The sequence below is a fragment of the Hemicordylus capensis genome, chromosome 6 (genome assembly GCF_027244095.1).
Source record: "Hemicordylus capensis ecotype Gifberg chromosome 6, rHemCap1.1.pri, whole genome shotgun sequence".
Classification (NCBI taxonomy): Eukaryota; Metazoa; Chordata; class Lepidosauria; order Squamata; family Cordylidae; genus Hemicordylus; species Hemicordylus capensis.
In genome coordinates, this window is record NC_069662.1 from 130,283,764 (window position 1) to 130,302,014 (window position 18,251).

The window sequence follows — 18,251 nt, forward strand, 5'->3', positions numbered from 1 at the left end:
CCAATGACGTTAAGGGGAGCAACTATGACTCAGCTCAGACATCACAGTCCTAGGCCTACAAACCCCAGTTCATTGGTTCAGAAATGTGTCGTGAGGTGGAAATCTGTCATGGTTTGTAAATGTGGTTCGGGAAATGTGGCATGGTTCAGAAATGTGTCATGAACTCTCTCCCACTCCTTAGCTCATCTAGCTTAATACGAGGCTTCCTGGTTTGTCAAGGTCAGAGTTTGCCATAACCCAAAGCTAGAAATGGTGGCCTGGATGCTCACTACAAACCAAGACAGAGAGCCAGGATGGACATGTTCATGCAGGACCGGATTCAGAGCGGGGCAGAGGTGGCACTTGCCCCCAGCCCACGCATTCATAACGGGCCCCCTACTGCATGCCTCCTTCGGCCCTGCTGGTGGTGCCCACTTTTCAGCCATGGACTGGTCCCTGCTCACAAGCCTTTTCCGCCAGTGGTGCGGAACCATGCCTGCCATCAGAGTTCTCCAGCCGCTCTGCACTCTTGCCTTGGCCCCTGAGTCCCTCTTCCCTCCCTAGACCAAAAACTCAATCATCTTCCCTCTTCCCTCATGTTATAGCTGGCAGAGACTGCAGCAGCAGCAGGAGTTCCCTCCCCTCTCACATCCAGAGTTCCCTCCCCCCTGCACAGTTTTAGCAGGTGGCCCCACCCCACCCTCACCAATTATTATCCTCATCTGCATTTGTCTAAACACTAAGACGGGAGAAAGAGAAGCAAAGAGCAACAGCGACCTTCACACACGGCTGGCTTTCTTTGATAAACAGGGGATGAAAACTTGGTCTTCTAGCCATTAGATGCACGGTAAAGGAGCCCTGACTTTTAGAGAGGGAGGAAATTTGGGGAATGGGAAGCCAATAGAGCACTCCCTGCCCCTGCCTGCAAACACCACTGTAAGACATATCACAAGCATATTATTTTTCCCATGGTACTTTAAGCTTCCTGCAAAAGTGATTCCTGGTCTTGAATCACACATTCAAAATTCCCTCCCACTGCTTTGCCAACTCTGAAGCCATTTCTGGAGATCCAGCCTCATATTTCCCCCACACCATCAGGCCACTAACATCTCTAGGATTGCTTTCAATAGTCACCTAGACGTTGATGTTGATACCTGAAGATTCAAGACCTATCCTGCAGGATTGGCAACTTTATTACCCTGCCTCCTGCCCCCATGGCTGTAAATAAACCAAATAAAACTGAGTAAATAATTACTGACAACATAGTATTTTGGCACTTATTTATTTAGAATATTCTATATATCCAGACAACTGGACTGTTGGAACAAGGAACTGTTTGCTATGTAAACTGCTTTGAAAACTTTCTTTTGGGGAAAAAAGGATGATTATAATTTGTGTGTGTGTGTGTGTGTACTGGTCTTCAACCAAAAAAAGATCACAAAGTGGCTTACATAGTAAAAGGAATAAGAAAATGGTTCCCTATCCCAAAGGGACTCAGATACTAAAAAGAAACCCAAGGGAGACACTAGCAAAAGCCATTGAAGGGATGCTATGTTGGGCTGAATAGGTACTAGGGATGTGCACGAGACTGATATTGCATTCTGTGGTGAGCTCAGAACACAATATCCATGGAATGGTCTGTTGGAACACTGGTTGAGCCCATTCCGTAGAACTGTTCCAAGTGCCATTTTGGAATCTAAAATGGTCGAGCCAGTTGTTCCAATGGAACAACCCTGTTCTGTCAGACCGTTCCAAGCGCCATTTTGGAATCCAAAATGGCCCTCTTCTGGCCTTTGCACATGCTCAGTGGCCATTTGTGTGGTGGTGCTGAACATACAGATTGACGTAGTGCACGTGCAGAGGCCAGAAGAGCACAGTTTTGGATTCCAAAATGGCTCTTGGAACGGTCCAAGTGTCTCGAGCTCAGAACAGGGCTGTTCCATTCCGAGTTCGGAACAGGCCCTTCAAATGAAGGGCATTCTGTTCTGAGCACGGAACACCTGGAATGCCCAGTTCACAGTCAGAATGCTCCTACCCCAAACCATTCTGCACATCCCTAATAGGAATAGTTGTTCTTCCCATGCTAAATAAAAGAAAGCCCCACTTTAAATAGTGCTTCTTTTCCCAGTTACCACTACAGGGGTTATGTTTGCAAATGTGACGCTATATTGGTGAAACAAAAAAGACATAAAAATGCCTCGGACCCTGATAAAAGGAGAGCAGTGTCATGTTAGACCTGAGGGAAGAAATGGAAGTGAAAGTCCAGGATAAGCAACCCCAAACAGCTTAGGACCAGAATATCTGAAGGATCACACCACCACCACTACCACCCCCTGCAAATATGAAGTCAGCTGCCCTTAAGCTCAGCTGAGCAGGGAGTGTGGTGTTCTTGTGTGTTTTGCTGCCATCATAAGCTTGAATCATAAGCTCATCATAAGCTTGAGTAAGATAAGAGGGCTGCCTTTTCTGTTGTGGAACCTGATATGTGGAACTACCTGCCACAGGAGATCAGGCTGTCCCCTTCTCTATCAGTCTTCCAAAATGAAGATGCACCTTCTCTGTTTAGTCTTCTGAGGTGTTGTGTGTATGTTTGGGGGCAGGGGATGTTTTCTCATGCTTTCTGTTTCTGTTTCCATGAGGGACTAAATTTTGAGTTCCAGTATTTTATTGTTGCTGCATTAGTCTGTTGGGATTGTGCTTTTATTGTATTGCTTTTTGGGACTGTTTTTATTATGGTAATAATAGGTTTCATTATTGTTAGCTCCTCCCTTGCAGTTCCTTCCTGCTAGTAGTGGTTTGGCACACGCTTCCTGCTCGCTTCCTTCCTAAGAGAGAGCTTGTGATGCTAAGGGCCTGCCCCATCTTATCTCTCACTGCCCCCCCCCCCACCTCACCGGCTGCCTCTGACTCAAAGCACAGTTTAACAATTAACATCTTGGGAAAAGGTGAACTGACAAACCAGGGAGTCTTGCATTAAACTGGGTGCTGGGAGAAGTAGCACACTCCTTAGCAGAGGGTGCACAATAATGGGTGGGGGCATAGCTCAATGGAATTGCATCTGAGGTCTCAGGTTCACTCCCTGATATCTTCAGATAGGGATGGAAAAGACCCCTGCTACTTAGTGTAGACCAGGCCTGCTCAACCTAGCGCCCCCCCCCCCAGCTGTTTTTGGACAACTCCCATAATCCCCAGCCACAGTGGCCAATAGCTAGGGATTATGGGAGTTGTAGGCCAACATCTGCAGGAGGGTTGAAGTTGAGCAGCCCCGGTATAGACAATACTGAGCTAGATAGACCAGTGGTTAGGGATGTGCACGGACCTGTTTGGAGGCCCTTTTAAGGGCCTCCAAACAGGTTCAAACCCCGCTGCCAGTTCAAAGTTCGAAGGCCCCGGGGGTAGCACTTTAAGGGTGGGGGAGGGTGCACTCACCCCTCCCATTGCTTCCCCCACACCGGTGCTCGTTTCTTTGCAAAACCTTCGGGGCGGCAGCATAACTTCCCTGTCCTCGGCCAGAAGTACCGGGTGCACACACGTGACGGGCGCACATGCGCCCGGTACTTCCGGCCACTTCCAGCCGAGGACAGGGAAGGGGTGGCAGGGAGGTATGAGGGAAAAGCGGTGGGAGGGGTGAGTGCACCCTCCCCCGCCCTTAAAGAGGCACCCCCACCGCCTTCGAACTGCAGAGGCACAGTTCCATGCACATCCCTACCAATGGTCTGACTCAGTTTAAGACAGCTTCCTATATTTCATTCTTGGTTTCTTGGACCTGTTATGCCTGAACTAGGTCATAATTATCAATGTTGCAAGCTGTTATGAAGTATTATTAAAAAGTATTTTCATTTTTTAAAACAGAATGGTGTTGTTGTTGTTTTAGTTGCACACATCCATGTTACTTTTAAAAATCATGTGGTGTAACAATCCAAGGTTCCTCAAGTAAAAATAAATGTTCAGCTCCCTGAGCTATAACCAATTTTAGCCCAGAGCAAAATTTTATGGCTGGGTTATAAAATCCTTGAAAAACAAGATTCATAATGGAAGTGCTGACACAGGCTTTAACTGCTATACAGAAGTGTGAATGGCGCCAGTATAATATCCATTAGAGATTCTTTAAAAGTTCGAAAAATACTGTCTTGCTTTGCAGGGGGAAAAAAGAAGCCAGAACAGTTTGTGCCAACATAAACATGCATTTAACCCATTATATACTAATTTGCAGGAAAGCCCTTAATTCTGAATAAGCACTGAAGAACTGAGCACCAACAGGAAATGTTAATCTAAATTCCTGTTTTGCCTCTAACATGTTTTTAATCACTTCCATGAAGCACACATGAGGGCTGCAAACTCAGAAAAAGAAGGGATTGTATGAGGAAGTCAAATGTGATTATGTGAGAAAAAATAAAAGCAGAGAAAAAGGGAAACCCTAGTAAAGAAGAACCTCATCTCTGTTTTCTCATAGTTTAAACACATGAAATAACTGCTACTTCCCCAATCCTATTTGCACTTACTTGGAAGTAAGCCTCTTTGAACTCATTTATGAGTAAATGTGTGCAAGATTGGGCTGCTAATTTCTAAAATGATGCTACTTGGTAACCATTCCAATAATTAAGTTAAAGTTATTGGATGACATATCATGCAACTTTACATTCATCTTGTAATGTTGCATTTGCACACTTGCACAAGAGTGCAATTTGCACAACAGCAAAAACTATGCAACCTGCGTTGCACAATATGGCCATTATTTTCAACGGCCACATCATTGTGCAACTCCGCTTGCACAATTTTTTTTCAATTGTGCAAGTGTGCAAATGCAACATTACAAAGTTAACACACTGTAGCATGGTATATCAATTACTCAGTAGTGAAGGAAAGACACTCTGGGAATGCTCAGAGAATGAGAACTAGAATGGTATGTCGACAGACTAAAAGCTGTGGAACCCCGACTGAAATATAGACTCAGTTGTTTACTTATTACATTTACAACCTGCCTTTCTTCCATTATCGAACTCAGGAAAGCATACATGGGGTACCAGGTGGTCACACATCCAGGCACTGACAACATATAGAAGCTATTCTCACAAGCAGCAAAAACTGGGCTAGGGAAGCCCAGCCCGGTTTTTGCTGTGTGTGAGAACTGCTGGGAGCCATGTGGCTCGTGGCAGTGGTGAGCCTTCTTAAGGGGTCCGCCACTTAACCCAGGTTTTGGGCACAAGTGTGCCCAAAAACTGGGCGAAGTGATTGTGTGTCTGCCGCGGCTGCTTGCAGCCACAGTGGACACACTCGGGAGGGGGGGCAAGGGGGCTCCCAATAACGCACCATAAAGGGCTCCGGGGCGGGGGGCGGGTTCCCTGCGGTTCCCAAGGAACCCTTGGATCACCCAAGTGAGGCGCAGGAACACTGCAGGGAAGTCGCCGCTCGTCTGAGCAGGCGATCCGCCCGCCTGAGGAAGGATAAGCGATCGTCAGTGGGGAGAGCGTGCCAAACCACTCTCTCCGCAATCCTCCTTTCAAAGCTTCACACTGCCTGTGTGAAGCACCTCATAGACTGGTTGTGCTTCAGCAAAGTGGCTATATCACATGTCCTCAATTTATGCCCTGGGATCATAAAGCTCTCCGAGTGACCTCGGCCTAGTCACTGGCTGACGTAGCACTCGGGGAAATGTGGGCAGTTCAACACGACCCACACTACTGCAGGTATGCAAACTCTGCTGCTGCTGCTGCTGTGGAACAGGGCGATTCCACTCCAAATGATGTGACACCCACTGGAAATAATAGCTGGCATGTCCCACAACTGCATTTGGCAATTTTAAGTCAGAGTGAAATTACCCTGTTCCACAACAGTGCCAGCAGGATTTCTCTCTCTCTCTCTCTCTCTCTCTCTCTCTCTCTCTCTCTCTCACACACACACACACACACACACACACACACACACACACACACACACACACATATACAGGCAGTGCTGAGCCACCCACGTTTCACCACATGGCATGTTAGCCACTATCTCTCAGTCCAGGCTCCTTCACGGGGTTGTTGTGAGGATATAGCAGGAGGGAGAGAGATCCATACAGTTTACTGCCCTGAGAGATCCTGCCCAGTGTACTGTCCTTCTTGGAGCAAGGGTGGGATAAGCAATCTAATTAATAAATAAGATAGGCTCTAAGACTGGAATCTGTCCTTAATAACAGGCCTGAATAAGAGCTGAATGCCGGTTCTAATTATTATTTCATTAGAAGCACTGCATTTCATGAAGTCTGGATGTTTTACGTATCTCACCAGAAAGGCAAAATGTTTGTCTGCATTTCATTGTTGGTCTCAGTTCCCTTTCCCCCATTGAGCCTCTAGGATACTGACACCCTCACAAAGGGCTGTCATATCTGAGTCAACGACTGTACTTCTTTTTCATCCTGTGGTCTGAGTGTCTCAAAGACCACTGCTACCAAAACCCTCTGCAGCGACCATTAGCCGGAGACCTAGCTTGACTAGACAAGAAGAGGAGCCAGTGGCAACATGAAGCACTTCTCCTAGACTAAACTATAACAAAGAAATAGATTATGTTAGTTATGGCTCTCCTTCAAATACAACAACAAAAGTATACAAAGGGCTCACTTCAACCATGTGAAAAACTCAAACAAATATATGTCTTTCAGGAGTCTATTTAGTTTGGCTTTTTCAAGTATTCACACATAATTCACAACGTCGCCTTCCAGAGATAGCTGAATTAGGATTCCTTTCATGTGGCAACGGGAGGAAACACGACACAAACCGTAACCAAAATGGAACAACAAATATGGTACTCAACAACGTTGTTCTTGCATTTTCTAAGCCTACTTGCTTAACCTAGTGCTAACAAAACATGCACCCAGGTGGACGCAATCCAATCTCAATCATTCAAATTTGACTTTAGAAGATTTTCACTAGCACTTCCCAGTTATGCATGTTGAAGGCCAATATCTGATCACAAATTAGCTTTGGCCTCAGTTGGCTGTATTTGCTTGATGCCCAATTTATAGCTCTGGGATTCAAAATCCCAACAGTGGTGGTAAACAGTACCTGTTGGACCACATTGGCCCATATGAACCTGCCAGGGCCCTCCACTCGTCTCAGGCCCTGCTCATGACCCCGCCACTAACAGAGATCTGGTTGGTGGAGACTAGAGACAAGGCCTTTTCGGTTGTGGCCCCTCGGCATTGGAACGCCCTCCCTGAAGAGCTTCGCCATGCTCCCTCCCCTCAATGTTTTTAAAAAACATCTTAAAACGCACCTTTTTAAGGAGGCTTTTTAATGCTCCTTTTTTTTTTGTTATATCTGGTATGTTATTTAGCTTTTTATAATTTTCAGTTTTTAGCTTTTAAAATAACCTTTAATTTGAACCTAATAATGATTGTGGTTTTTAATCTGTCAATTTTTTTTGTTTAATTTAGTTTATTTTATTATTTTTATTGTATCTTGTGTCTATCTTATTGTTGTGAGCCGCCCCGAGCAGTAGTGCACTGGAGGGGTGGGGTATAAATATTTTAAATAAATAAATAGCTAGATAGAGGTGTAAGCTCTAACAGGGATTCCCAGATGTTGTTGACTAGAACTCCAATAATGCCCAAGCAAAAGCCATTGCAGCTGGGGATTCTGGGAGTTGTGGTCAACAACATCTAGGAATCCCTGTCAGAAGGAACGGTGGAGGTAAGGTGTCTTAATTTGTTTGGAACTGGGGCCCAAACATTCCAAAAAAGGTAGTTCAATAGAATTGACTGGCTTTATTCTAAGGTGGAACCATTCCGACACACTATTATTTTACTCAACTATTATTTTACATAACAATCTATTTTTTCAATCAAGATTGCAAGCTCATTCAATAATACAATGGAAGATCACATAAATTAATGCTTTAAAATATTTGAAATTTGAGGCCGCAAGTCTATGCTCACTTATTTGGGAGTACATTCCATTGAATTCAGAGGAATTTATTCTGGGTAAAATTGCACAGGGCTATGATCCAAAAACTATGCTTTGGCTGCAATCCTAAGTAGTGATGTGCACAGAACCATGGAGGTGCAGTTCGATGCTGGTGGGGGTGCCTCTTTAACGGTGAGGTTAGGGTGCACTTACCCTTCCCGCCGCTTTCCCCCCGCCGGCACTCCATTTTTAGCAAAATCCATGGGGTGGCAGCGTTCCTCCCAGCCGCCCCTTCCACTGTTCTTGGCCGGAAGTGGCCGGAAGTATTGCACGTGCGACGGGTGCCCATGCAACGGGCGCAACAGGCGCACGCACAGGTGATACTTCCGGCCAAGAATGGGGGAAGGGGCAGCAGGGAGGTACGCTGCCACCGCATGGATTTCGCTAAAAACGGAGCACTGGTTTGGGAAAAGTGGCGGTAGGGATAAATGCATCCTCCCCGACCCTTAAAGAGGCACTTCCCCTGGCATCGAACCCTCAAGCCGGCGCCACCTTCAAACAGGTTCGGAGGCCTTTAGAATGGCCTCCGGACCGGTTCATGCACACCAATGTTTCCCTTCCCCCAGGGTTGCTGCACACGTTAAGATCGAGCCTTGGCAGAGTTGTGGAACAACTTGGAAATATGCACCTGCACTTACTCAACAGAGCTTCCACTGAAAACAATGGGCACTCTATTGTGCAAGTGTGGACATGTATTTTCAAGTCACTACACAAGTCCACCGAGGCTAGATTTTACATACAGAGCAACCCCAGCAGAAGAAAAGTGTCAGAGTTGGGCTGTGCATCATGTCAGCCATTTAGGATTGCACCATATATTTCTTTTAAAACATAAAGCATCCAAAAGGTTTGTTCACAGAACCCCAAACAGGGTTGGAGGAGCACCCAGCCTGAACAGCAGCCATGTGAATTCCAAAATCAAGTTAAGAGGAGAGGAGAGTGATCAGGTGAGAAGTGGGAGTTGAGGAGGATAGGTATGACCAACCCATATTCTGTCCACAACATTTTATCCAGGGTGAACGAAAAGCATTTCTGCCCAGCTCCCGGCTTTCAGACGATCACTCAGGAGAACGCTAGAATCTCCTACCCTGACTGTGCACTCTTCCGAACCTGTTTAGGGTCATGCAAACAAGCCTAACATCTGCAAAGGTCACAAATCATACAGAGAACATGTAAGAAGAACTACATGTAAGAAACTAGAATTCAAAGTTCTTGAAACTTTGTGGCGACAGAATTCCCATTCCATTTTCCACCAACGCAATTAGCTTGATTTAGCACACAGTGCATGATAATTATTCAATGCTTAAGCTTGAATAATATCTATATTTACATACCTTCTTTGACATCTTGCTTCTTCTCTTGAGTTTCTATCTCAGAGTCATTCTGTGCTTTTGGTTCAACCAATTCCTCATCTTCCTCATCCTCTAGAAAAAAGAAATAAGAAAAAATGTAACCGTTTTATTTCAGAATATTGCTAGGGGTTTCTTTTCTTTTCTTTTGACACCCTAGTCACAACCAAACGAACCCACCAATAGCAAGTTTTAAAGAGTAGCTGTAACTGATCTACAAAAAGTAGTGGGCTCCCACTTGCCTCTACAGCATGTTTTCGATCTTCAGAAAAGTTACGTCATGTTTAGATTATGCCTTTGCATGTGTACTTATCTGCACATGGCAGAAAGTGTTGTTTGTTGTCGGGTGTCCCCACCTTACCTGATGCTGCAACCACAGCTGGGTCCCTAGAAGGAGAGCAACAGGGGCTAGGGCCAGACAGGGAGGTGGGGCCAGACAATAAGAGACTGCTGCCTTTTGCAGTGTAAACAGGGCAAGTTATGGTAATGCACCCGGGAGTGCAGGTAGGAGGTCTTCCAAGACCTTGACCTGGAAGTCAAAACTTCCCTTGCACAAATCCATCCCAGTGCTTGTCCTGTGGTGAAACTGACAAAGCTTTCCTCCTCTATCTCTACCACCCAAGGAGGTCTGGAGAAGCCTCTTCAGTGATGTGAAATTGAGATGATAATGAGGCTGTTCTCACATGCAGACAAGACCAGGCTAAGGAAGCCAAGCCTGGTCAGTCGTGTGGCTGCCAGCAGCACCTTGGCAGCAAACCCACCAAAGAGGCCCACCTGTTAACCAAAGTTAAGGGTGTGAGTGCACCGCTAACTTGGGCTAAATGATTCTGTGTGAGCACCGCACGACAACACAGGAGCAGGCTTCCAACCAGCACCGGAGGGATCCCCAATAATGCACTCGCACAGTGCATTATGGGATTTCCAGGGGCCGGGATGATGTGTCCTGGCCAACAACCCTCCATGCTGCTGGGGAAAGACAGTTACCTTCTGAGCACTTGATCTGTGCACCTAGCAAGGACTAACAAATCGTCAGCCGGGAAAGTAAGTTTGAGCAGCCTTTCCCACTGCCCGCCTGGTAGCCCTCTCCCATAATCGTGAGAAAGGGCTCAATGTGTCAATTGACAAGGATCAAATCAACAATGGAACCCCACAGTAGAGAAGCAAATGTTGTTGCAGAGATAATGGTGGAGGAGCAGGTAATGGGGGAATATTCAATGTCATCATCCATGTCAAAAATCACACTTCTGTGCCAGGTGAAACAATAATGCTATGTCTGTTTATATTTGCACTGCAGTAAAAGTTTGTAATTGGATTGGAAGTGCCAAAAAATTACTACAAACCAGGCCTTAAAAAAAAAAAAAAACAGCAGAGAAAACACAAGAATGCAATAGATTGAGAGGAACAACACTTGTATTCTCAGAAACAGTGAGTCAGCAAATGGCATCAATACTGGAGAAAAAGGAGAGAATGAAAGCACCTCATGGGGTGGTGAGCCAGTCTTGTGGTAACAAGCATTAATTGTTCCCTTTGCTAAGCAGGGTTCACCTTGGTTTGCATTTGGATGGGTGACTCCATGTGAGCACTCTCCACTGTAAGATATGCACTCTCCACTGTAAGATATGCTCTCCTTAGGGGATGATGCCGTAGATCAGTGGTAGAACATCTGCATGTGTGCATAAGGTCCGAGGTTCAATCCCTGGCAGCCCCTCCAGATAGGGCTGGGAAGAACTCCTGCTGGAAACCTTGGAGAGCAGCTACCAGTCAGTGTAGGCACTACTGAGCTAGATGGACCAATGATCTGACTCAGTATAAGGCAGCTTCCTATATTCCTATGTTTCACCTGTCATACCCAATACTAAGAAAGACCTCTACATGAGACCTAAATAGCTAGTGACGATGTGCATGCACTTGTCCAGAGGTCTTTGGACTTGTGCTGAGCAAACAATAGCTTCACATGCCACATGAAAAATTATCTTCGAAGCTCAGCAAAGTTACAAAAGCAGTTTATGTGCCATGGAATCCTGCTACTCAAAGAAAACAAGACATAAGGTTGCAATCCTATGCATATTTAGTTAAGCGCAAACCACTGAACACAGTGTGATTGACTTTTACGTAAGCACGCATAGGAAGAGGCTATTCATACAACTAGACGCATGCGAGTCCTTAGCCCTATTCACACATTATGTTCAACAGTCATACAAGTGTACAGTGTACACAGATACAGATATTCACATGTTATATCGAACACAGGTACAGGAGTTCGCTTCCTATCTGTACTACGTATTTGAGAGGCCTATACCCAGGTTCACTTTTAAAATGAACACAGGTACAGTCATTCACACAAAAACATGTATGAGAGTAAATTCATCTGCACTCTCAGACATCATAATGTCTGAATAGGGCTCTTGAATGCACTTAAACTAGAAGCTCTGTGGAGGCCTTTGTAAATTTTTGTAATTTTTTTGTAAATGTTTGTGGAGGCTTCATAAAAAAAAAATGTCCACTAGAGTTCATGGTAATAGATTGTGAATCCACTTAACCAGAAGTATAATCACAGTAAGTTTCCAAAGTCTTGAACGAGTCACCTGTTCTCTTCTATCCCCTGCAGCAAGTTTCCATCTCAGATGTCTTAAGTTTGACTTTTTGTCCCCAGAGGCATCTCAGTGGCCAGCAAAGGCAAAAATGCATACGTGCTTCAGCCTGGCAGCTACGTTACTAATGGGACACCTGTTATTCAAACACCTCATTTCCAATTCAATTCTCACTAGATTAATTTGTCTTTTGACCTACATGGAAGGGTTAAATAGAATCCTGACCTCAGGTCAGATGCCACTGGCAAGTAAACAGGCATGGCACAGTTCTGAAAAGTCATCACCACTCGACTTGAGAATGCAGCAGACATGAGACACATTTGGAGCTTAGGAACAGTTCGGCATTAATACGAATTTAATGAGCACTGGAAATTGACACATGTCAGCTACCACTAACAGATGTTTTACTGCCCTTTCCTGACCTATGCAAATCTCTCTCCTGGTTTCCCTTTTTCCACCCTACCCTTATATTCTTCCTTTTCCTGTTGTTTATGCTTTGCTGTGTTTGCCTTAAGCTAAAAGAGCTTAAACATCCAGGGCAATGTACAGTCTCTTGATGATGAAAAGTATCCCTCTCACAAAAGCCTCAGAGATCACACTAGCCAACCATATGCAGCCAAAGGCCCACCAAGCAAACAGGGAAGGTGAAGGTCCCATGAAACAGTGGCAGAGCACATGTTTTGCATGCAGAATGGCCCACTTTCAATCCCTGGCATCTCCAGTTCAAGGGACCTTATGTAACAGAGTTAAGAAAGATCTCTGCCTGAGACCTAGATAGCTGGCACTAGTGTGGGAAGTAACTACACAGATCAGGGCATCCATGTGAGCAGGGCATGCATATATTACCAATGATGACCATGTGACATGTTATTGCATGAATCAGAACTGAACTGATAGGGGGAAAGTATGCACACTTGGATAGAGCAAACACTGTTTACAGAAACCCAAGCCTTTCGTTTCTTTGCTTAAGACATTCCATTACAAGGGACGCTCCAGAGCCAAGCTATACATAACGCCCCCCACCCCCCAAAAAATCCCATGGAATACCATTGAAAACAGCAGCCCCGCAATATCTCCCCCAATAATGGAGTCTTCTTGTCCCTAACCCCTCACCTGGTCGCCACTGGCATCCTAGAATTGTTTTTTGTTTAGTCTAGAATGAGGCAGGAAATGATCCTGGGTCATTTCCTGTCTCATTCTAGACTACAGAAATGGTGACTGGCAGAAGTTGGCTGTGGAATCGTTCTTCTCAGTGTTTCTAGCCACTGTTTTTAAAAGTTTTAAAAAATTAAAAGATGCATACTCCCAGCACCACAGAGCAAGCAAGTAACATGGCGGGAAGCCAGTTACTTCGAGGGGCTTACTAACAACATAGCTGCTGGTAATGTGTAGTTCATGTCCTGACCTATAAGCATTATAAACAATGTAGAAAGTGCTTTGTGGCACTACATGGAGAAAAGTTCAGTGTAATGGCATCAGGACAAGAGGTAAGTTGAATTACATGTGACTGAGACAAAGTGGAGAACCTCACTCACAGCTGCTGCATTTAGTGACATCCACATTTTTTTCATAATGTGCAGTTGCAACTCCAGACGTGCTTCTTCCACAGATCTGAGTCCTAAGATCGACACCACTGTTGAACCATAATGTCAGTTTCACTCTGAAGAGGAGTTCTTTCCAGAGGTTTTTAAATGTGCACAATCAACATCCATCTATCCATGGAACTCGGCAGCATATCTTGATTCCTTGCATTTTATCCTCACAACAACCCCACAACATAAGTGTATTATAACTGCTTTCCTTGTGAACACAAAACAATCTTATATGGATTTAACAGACTATATTCCGGAAACAACTCCATTTTTCTCCTTCTCCTTTCCCTCCTTTTTCTTTCTGACTCCACCCCACACACTCTCTACAGGATCCCCACTGGGACTAACTTCCAAACAACAAAACACAAAAGATTACTAGACAGAATACAACAATAAGTTAAGCTGAGAGAGAGTGACAAAGTCACCCAGAGAATTTCATGGCTGAGTGGGGATTTGAACCTGGCCTCCGAAGACCTAGTAAGTTTCTCAAACCACTAGACTACACTGAAACAAGTGTTTGGTCCTAGGTCAGTATTATCTATACTGACTGGCAGCAGATCTTAAGAGTAACTGAAACTGAGACCTTCTGCATGCAAAGTATATGCTCTGCCACTGAGCAACGTCACCTTCCCTAACCAAGATATGGAGCAGAGAGGGCAAAAGTCTAATGATTTCCCTTCCTGCACCGGTCACCTCTTCTGCACAGAGCCTTAAGAGAAGGCATAGGATCTGTAGGTATAATCTGATATCCTGCGAAATTTGATTGTGTGGGAAAGGTCTATGCATATATACACATAGGTTGAGGAGAGCCAATCAACACATAGCGGTCAAGAGCATTTTGATGTGTACTTTGTACACAAAGATAAAATAAAAAATTCCAGGGTCATTATCCTCCATGTGATTGGCACTCATCAATTTGCCATTCATGTGATTGTTTTTCTTCCCCCTCATGCTGTCAGTATCGTGGCCAACTGCATTATTCGAATTTGTTAAAGCTCTGAAATGTAGACATTTTTAGTACACAAACCATCTCTCCCTTGTAGTGCTATTCCACAGGGATTAACTCTCATAAATGACTCATGCTAATGTATCAATGCTTTGGTAATAGTCCTCCTTTTATAACTTGATTTTGAGTCATTACTATGAGTCTTCCCCCTATATGCATACACTATCAATCAATCGGTTTTAAGTCATTCTAAATATGTTTCTGTGTACTGGGAGAAAAAAATAAGAAGGATCCCTGGTGGCTAGAACAATGATTCTATTTAAACAACACACTAGACATCTTTGTGAGTGACCTGTCTGCCTCATAGTTCAAAAAGATGGATTTATAACCTAGGTCTCATCTCTAAAATAATTCACTTCCTTACTACTAGTTTATAAATCACCACCAACCGTCAGAAGTCTCGAGTGCAACCTATTTCAGTGTAATTTATTATCATATTTTGGGGGAAAATGTATCCCTGCACACTTTTCACATCTCCCCATTGCACTTTCTCAGCATCCCCTATGTAGCTTTCTGGAGTTCCCATGGCCTCTAGTTCAAGAGAAAAGCACACCCTTATATCAGAAATGGCAGGTATCACCTGCCATAGAGCTGACCACACCATAGAGCTGACCACACCAGGAGCACCTGCCTCTGAGCGACAGGGAGGGTGATACATATTTGCTGGATATTCAACACACTGGCCTACTTGTGAGGAGTTCCAAAAGGATCTCTCCAAACTGGGTGAGTGGGTGACAAAATGGCAAATGTGGTTCAATGTTGGCAAGTGTAAAGTGATGCAAAATTGGGATGAAAACCCCCAACTTCAAGTATATGCTGATGAGATCTGAGCTGTCGGTGACTGATCAGGATAAGGATATTGGGGTCATGGTGGACAACTCATTGAAGGTGTCGACTCAATGTGCAGCAGCTGTGAAAAAGGCCAATTCCATGCTAGGGATCATTAGGAAGGGGACTGAAAATAAAACTGCTAATATTATAATACCCTTATACAAAACTATGGTGCAGCCACACCTGGAGTACTGTGTACAATTCTGGTTACTACATCTAAAAAAGGACATTGTAGAACTGGAAAAGATGCAGAAGAAGGCAACCAAGATGATCAGGGGCCTAGAGCACCTTTCCTATGAGGCAAGGCTACAACACCTGGGGCTCTTTAGTTTAGAAAAAAGACGACTGTGGAGAGACATGACAGAGGTCTATAAAATCATGCATGGAGTGGAGAAAGTGGATACAGAGAAATTCTTCTCCCTCTCACACAGCACTAGAACCTAGAACAGGGGTCATCCCATGAAACTGATTGCCAGGAAATTTAGGACGAACAGACTGAAGTACTTTTTCACACAACGCATAATCATCTTGTGGAATTCTCTGCCACGAGATGTGGTGACAGCCAACAACCTGGATGGCTTTAAGAGGGGTTTGGATAATTTCATGGAGGAGAGGTCTATCAACGGCTACTAGTCGGAGGGCTATAGGCCACCTCCAGGCTTAAAGGCAGGATGCCCCTCAGTACCAGCTGCAAGGGAGTAACAGCAGGAGAGAGGGCATGCCCTCAACTCCTGCCTGTAGACTTCCAGCGGCATCTGGTGGGCCACTGTGTGAAACAGGATGCTGGACTAAGATGGGCCTTGGGCCTGATCTAGCAGGGCTGTTCTTATGTTCTTATGTACTGTTTATCATTACGGAATGCCCTCCCAGGGAAGGATTTGATGGCTCCATCATTATTTACTTTTCACAGGGCAAGCAAAACCTATTTATTTCCACAATCCTTTGGCCTCAATGGTCATTTTGATCTAGGGATATGCAGAACCTGTTCAAATTGAACCGGGTTCGATTTCAAGCAGCCTGGTTCAACTGGTTCAAGCTTGAACCAAACTGGCCTCAAAAAAATGTGGCTAGTCCGGGTTTTTACTGAACTGGGCCGAGTCCATTACGGGCTGGTTCAACCCAGTTTGACGGTTCAAGGGGTGATACCTGTAAAGCAGAATCCGGTGAGGATTCCCCTTTACAAGCAAAGGGGAATCCTGCCTTGTAAAGGTTTCTAAGGGTGCCTGCAGGGCAGCGGCAAGAGAACACCTTACCGGTAGTGCCAGCAGTTCCTCCTAACCCCAGAACTCCCCCAGCCCACACAGTGGAGTGGCAGAACAGTTCCAGCCTCCACAGATGCGCAGAAGCCATTTGCGTGACCTCCAAGCATGCATGGAGGCCATTTGCATGACCACAAATTTGCATGCCCACAATTGCATGGTCACTCAATTGGCCTCCACACATTTGCAGAGGCTGGAACTGCAATGTTGCTGTACGGGCCACACAGCTGGGGGGAGCGTTGGGGGTTTAGAGGAGCCACTGCTGGTAAGGTACCCTCTTGCCGCCACCACCCCCAGCTGCCCTTAGGGGGAAAAAAACCCTCTTTTTTTTTAAAGGCAGGATTCCCCTTTGCTTGTAAAGGGGAATCCTCACCGGACTCTGCTTAGTAAAAGGGGACAATTCATGCTTGCTAACACCTGTTAGTAGCAGTGATATAGGAAGATGCTGAAAGGCATCATCTCATACTGCGTGGGAGATGGCAATGGTAAACCCCTCCTGTATTCTACCAAAGAAAACCACAGGGCTCTGTGGGCACCAGGAGTCGAAATTGACTTGATGGCACACTTTCCTCTCCATGTCTAAGAGGAGAGGGTGAAGCCCTTCATTGCTAGAATTACATACTGTATTTTACGGACTATAAGACGCTACGGACTATAAGACGCACCTTAATTTCAATCCAGTTTTTCAGTTTTAACATATTAAACTGTTAAAACATATAAGACGCTCCTGAATTTTGGCGGATATTTTTCGAGGAAAAAAGTGAGTCTTATAGTCCATAAAATACAGTACATCTTATAAATTCCTTGAAAACAGGTTTGTTTCTGCTTCTGGGGGTTATATTCCATGGGTTAGCTCCCCACCCACTTCTTTAGTATTTTCATTGAAACATATGGTTTCAGTTTTTCTGCAGCTAGAACTCTTGCTGCTCAACTAGTTTACTAAATTACTAAATATTCGCCAAAGATTTATGTAAAGCAGATGCACCTCCCCCACTGCTGATATATGCACAACCAATTCAACAGCTATGGCCTGTGTTGCTCCCTGGAGTATAACATTTACACCTTTGTGGATTTGCACCTCTGAGGCTAGTTAAGAAACTGCAACTTCTGTGCATAGTTTTTTATATGTCAAGAACCACACTGAGTTAGGCTGACAGCACCATGTTTTAATGCTGTAAAATTACAAATGGTCTCCTATAATAACACACCTTTAAAACAATGGTATATTAGATAGCTACAAAAATGTGTATCTTGCATCGTGAACTGGGCCATAGTATAAGGATTAACACAAATGTAGTCGGCTCCTTCTAGCATCCTCAAGATCAACACACTGTGAGAAATGTGTAGTTCTCCCCATTGAGAGTTGCTTTTGGGAAGACTGGGAGGGGGAAGGCCTTAGCCTTCACAAAAACAAAATTTCTTCTGAGAGGTCTTTATATCTCCCAGATAAATGCTGGTCATATATAAAATAGTGGTGCCAGGAAAAAATATATTGGGAAGGGCACAGAAGAGTGGATTTTGTGGGGAAAGCTTTGTCACATGTACAATTTCTTGAAAGAAAAATAACAGTATACATCACAGTAATGCTCCATCCTAAACATAAGTTGAATGAGACTATGGATAACTGTTCATTATATGTTGATACATATATAAATGATTATTGATGATAATAATAAAATATAAACTAATTACTGGTGATAA

At 44.6% G+C, this 18,251-nt stretch overlaps 1 protein-coding gene across 15 annotated transcripts in view; it reads right to left on the reverse strand.

Moving 5' to 3' along the window:
- DYNC1I1 (dynein cytoplasmic 1 intermediate chain 1) overlaps positions 1-18,251 on the reverse strand; it is a 344,861-nt gene that overhangs the window by 151,635 nt on the left and 174,975 nt on the right. For all 15 annotated transcript variants that reach the window (XM_053264854.1, XM_053264852.1, XM_053264850.1 and 12 more), the window contains one exon: positions 9,257-9,346. In XM_053264854.1, the coding sequence (XP_053120829.1) occupies positions 9,257-9,346 (90 nt within the window). The remainder of the gene's footprint in view (positions 1-9,256; positions 9,347-18,251) is intronic.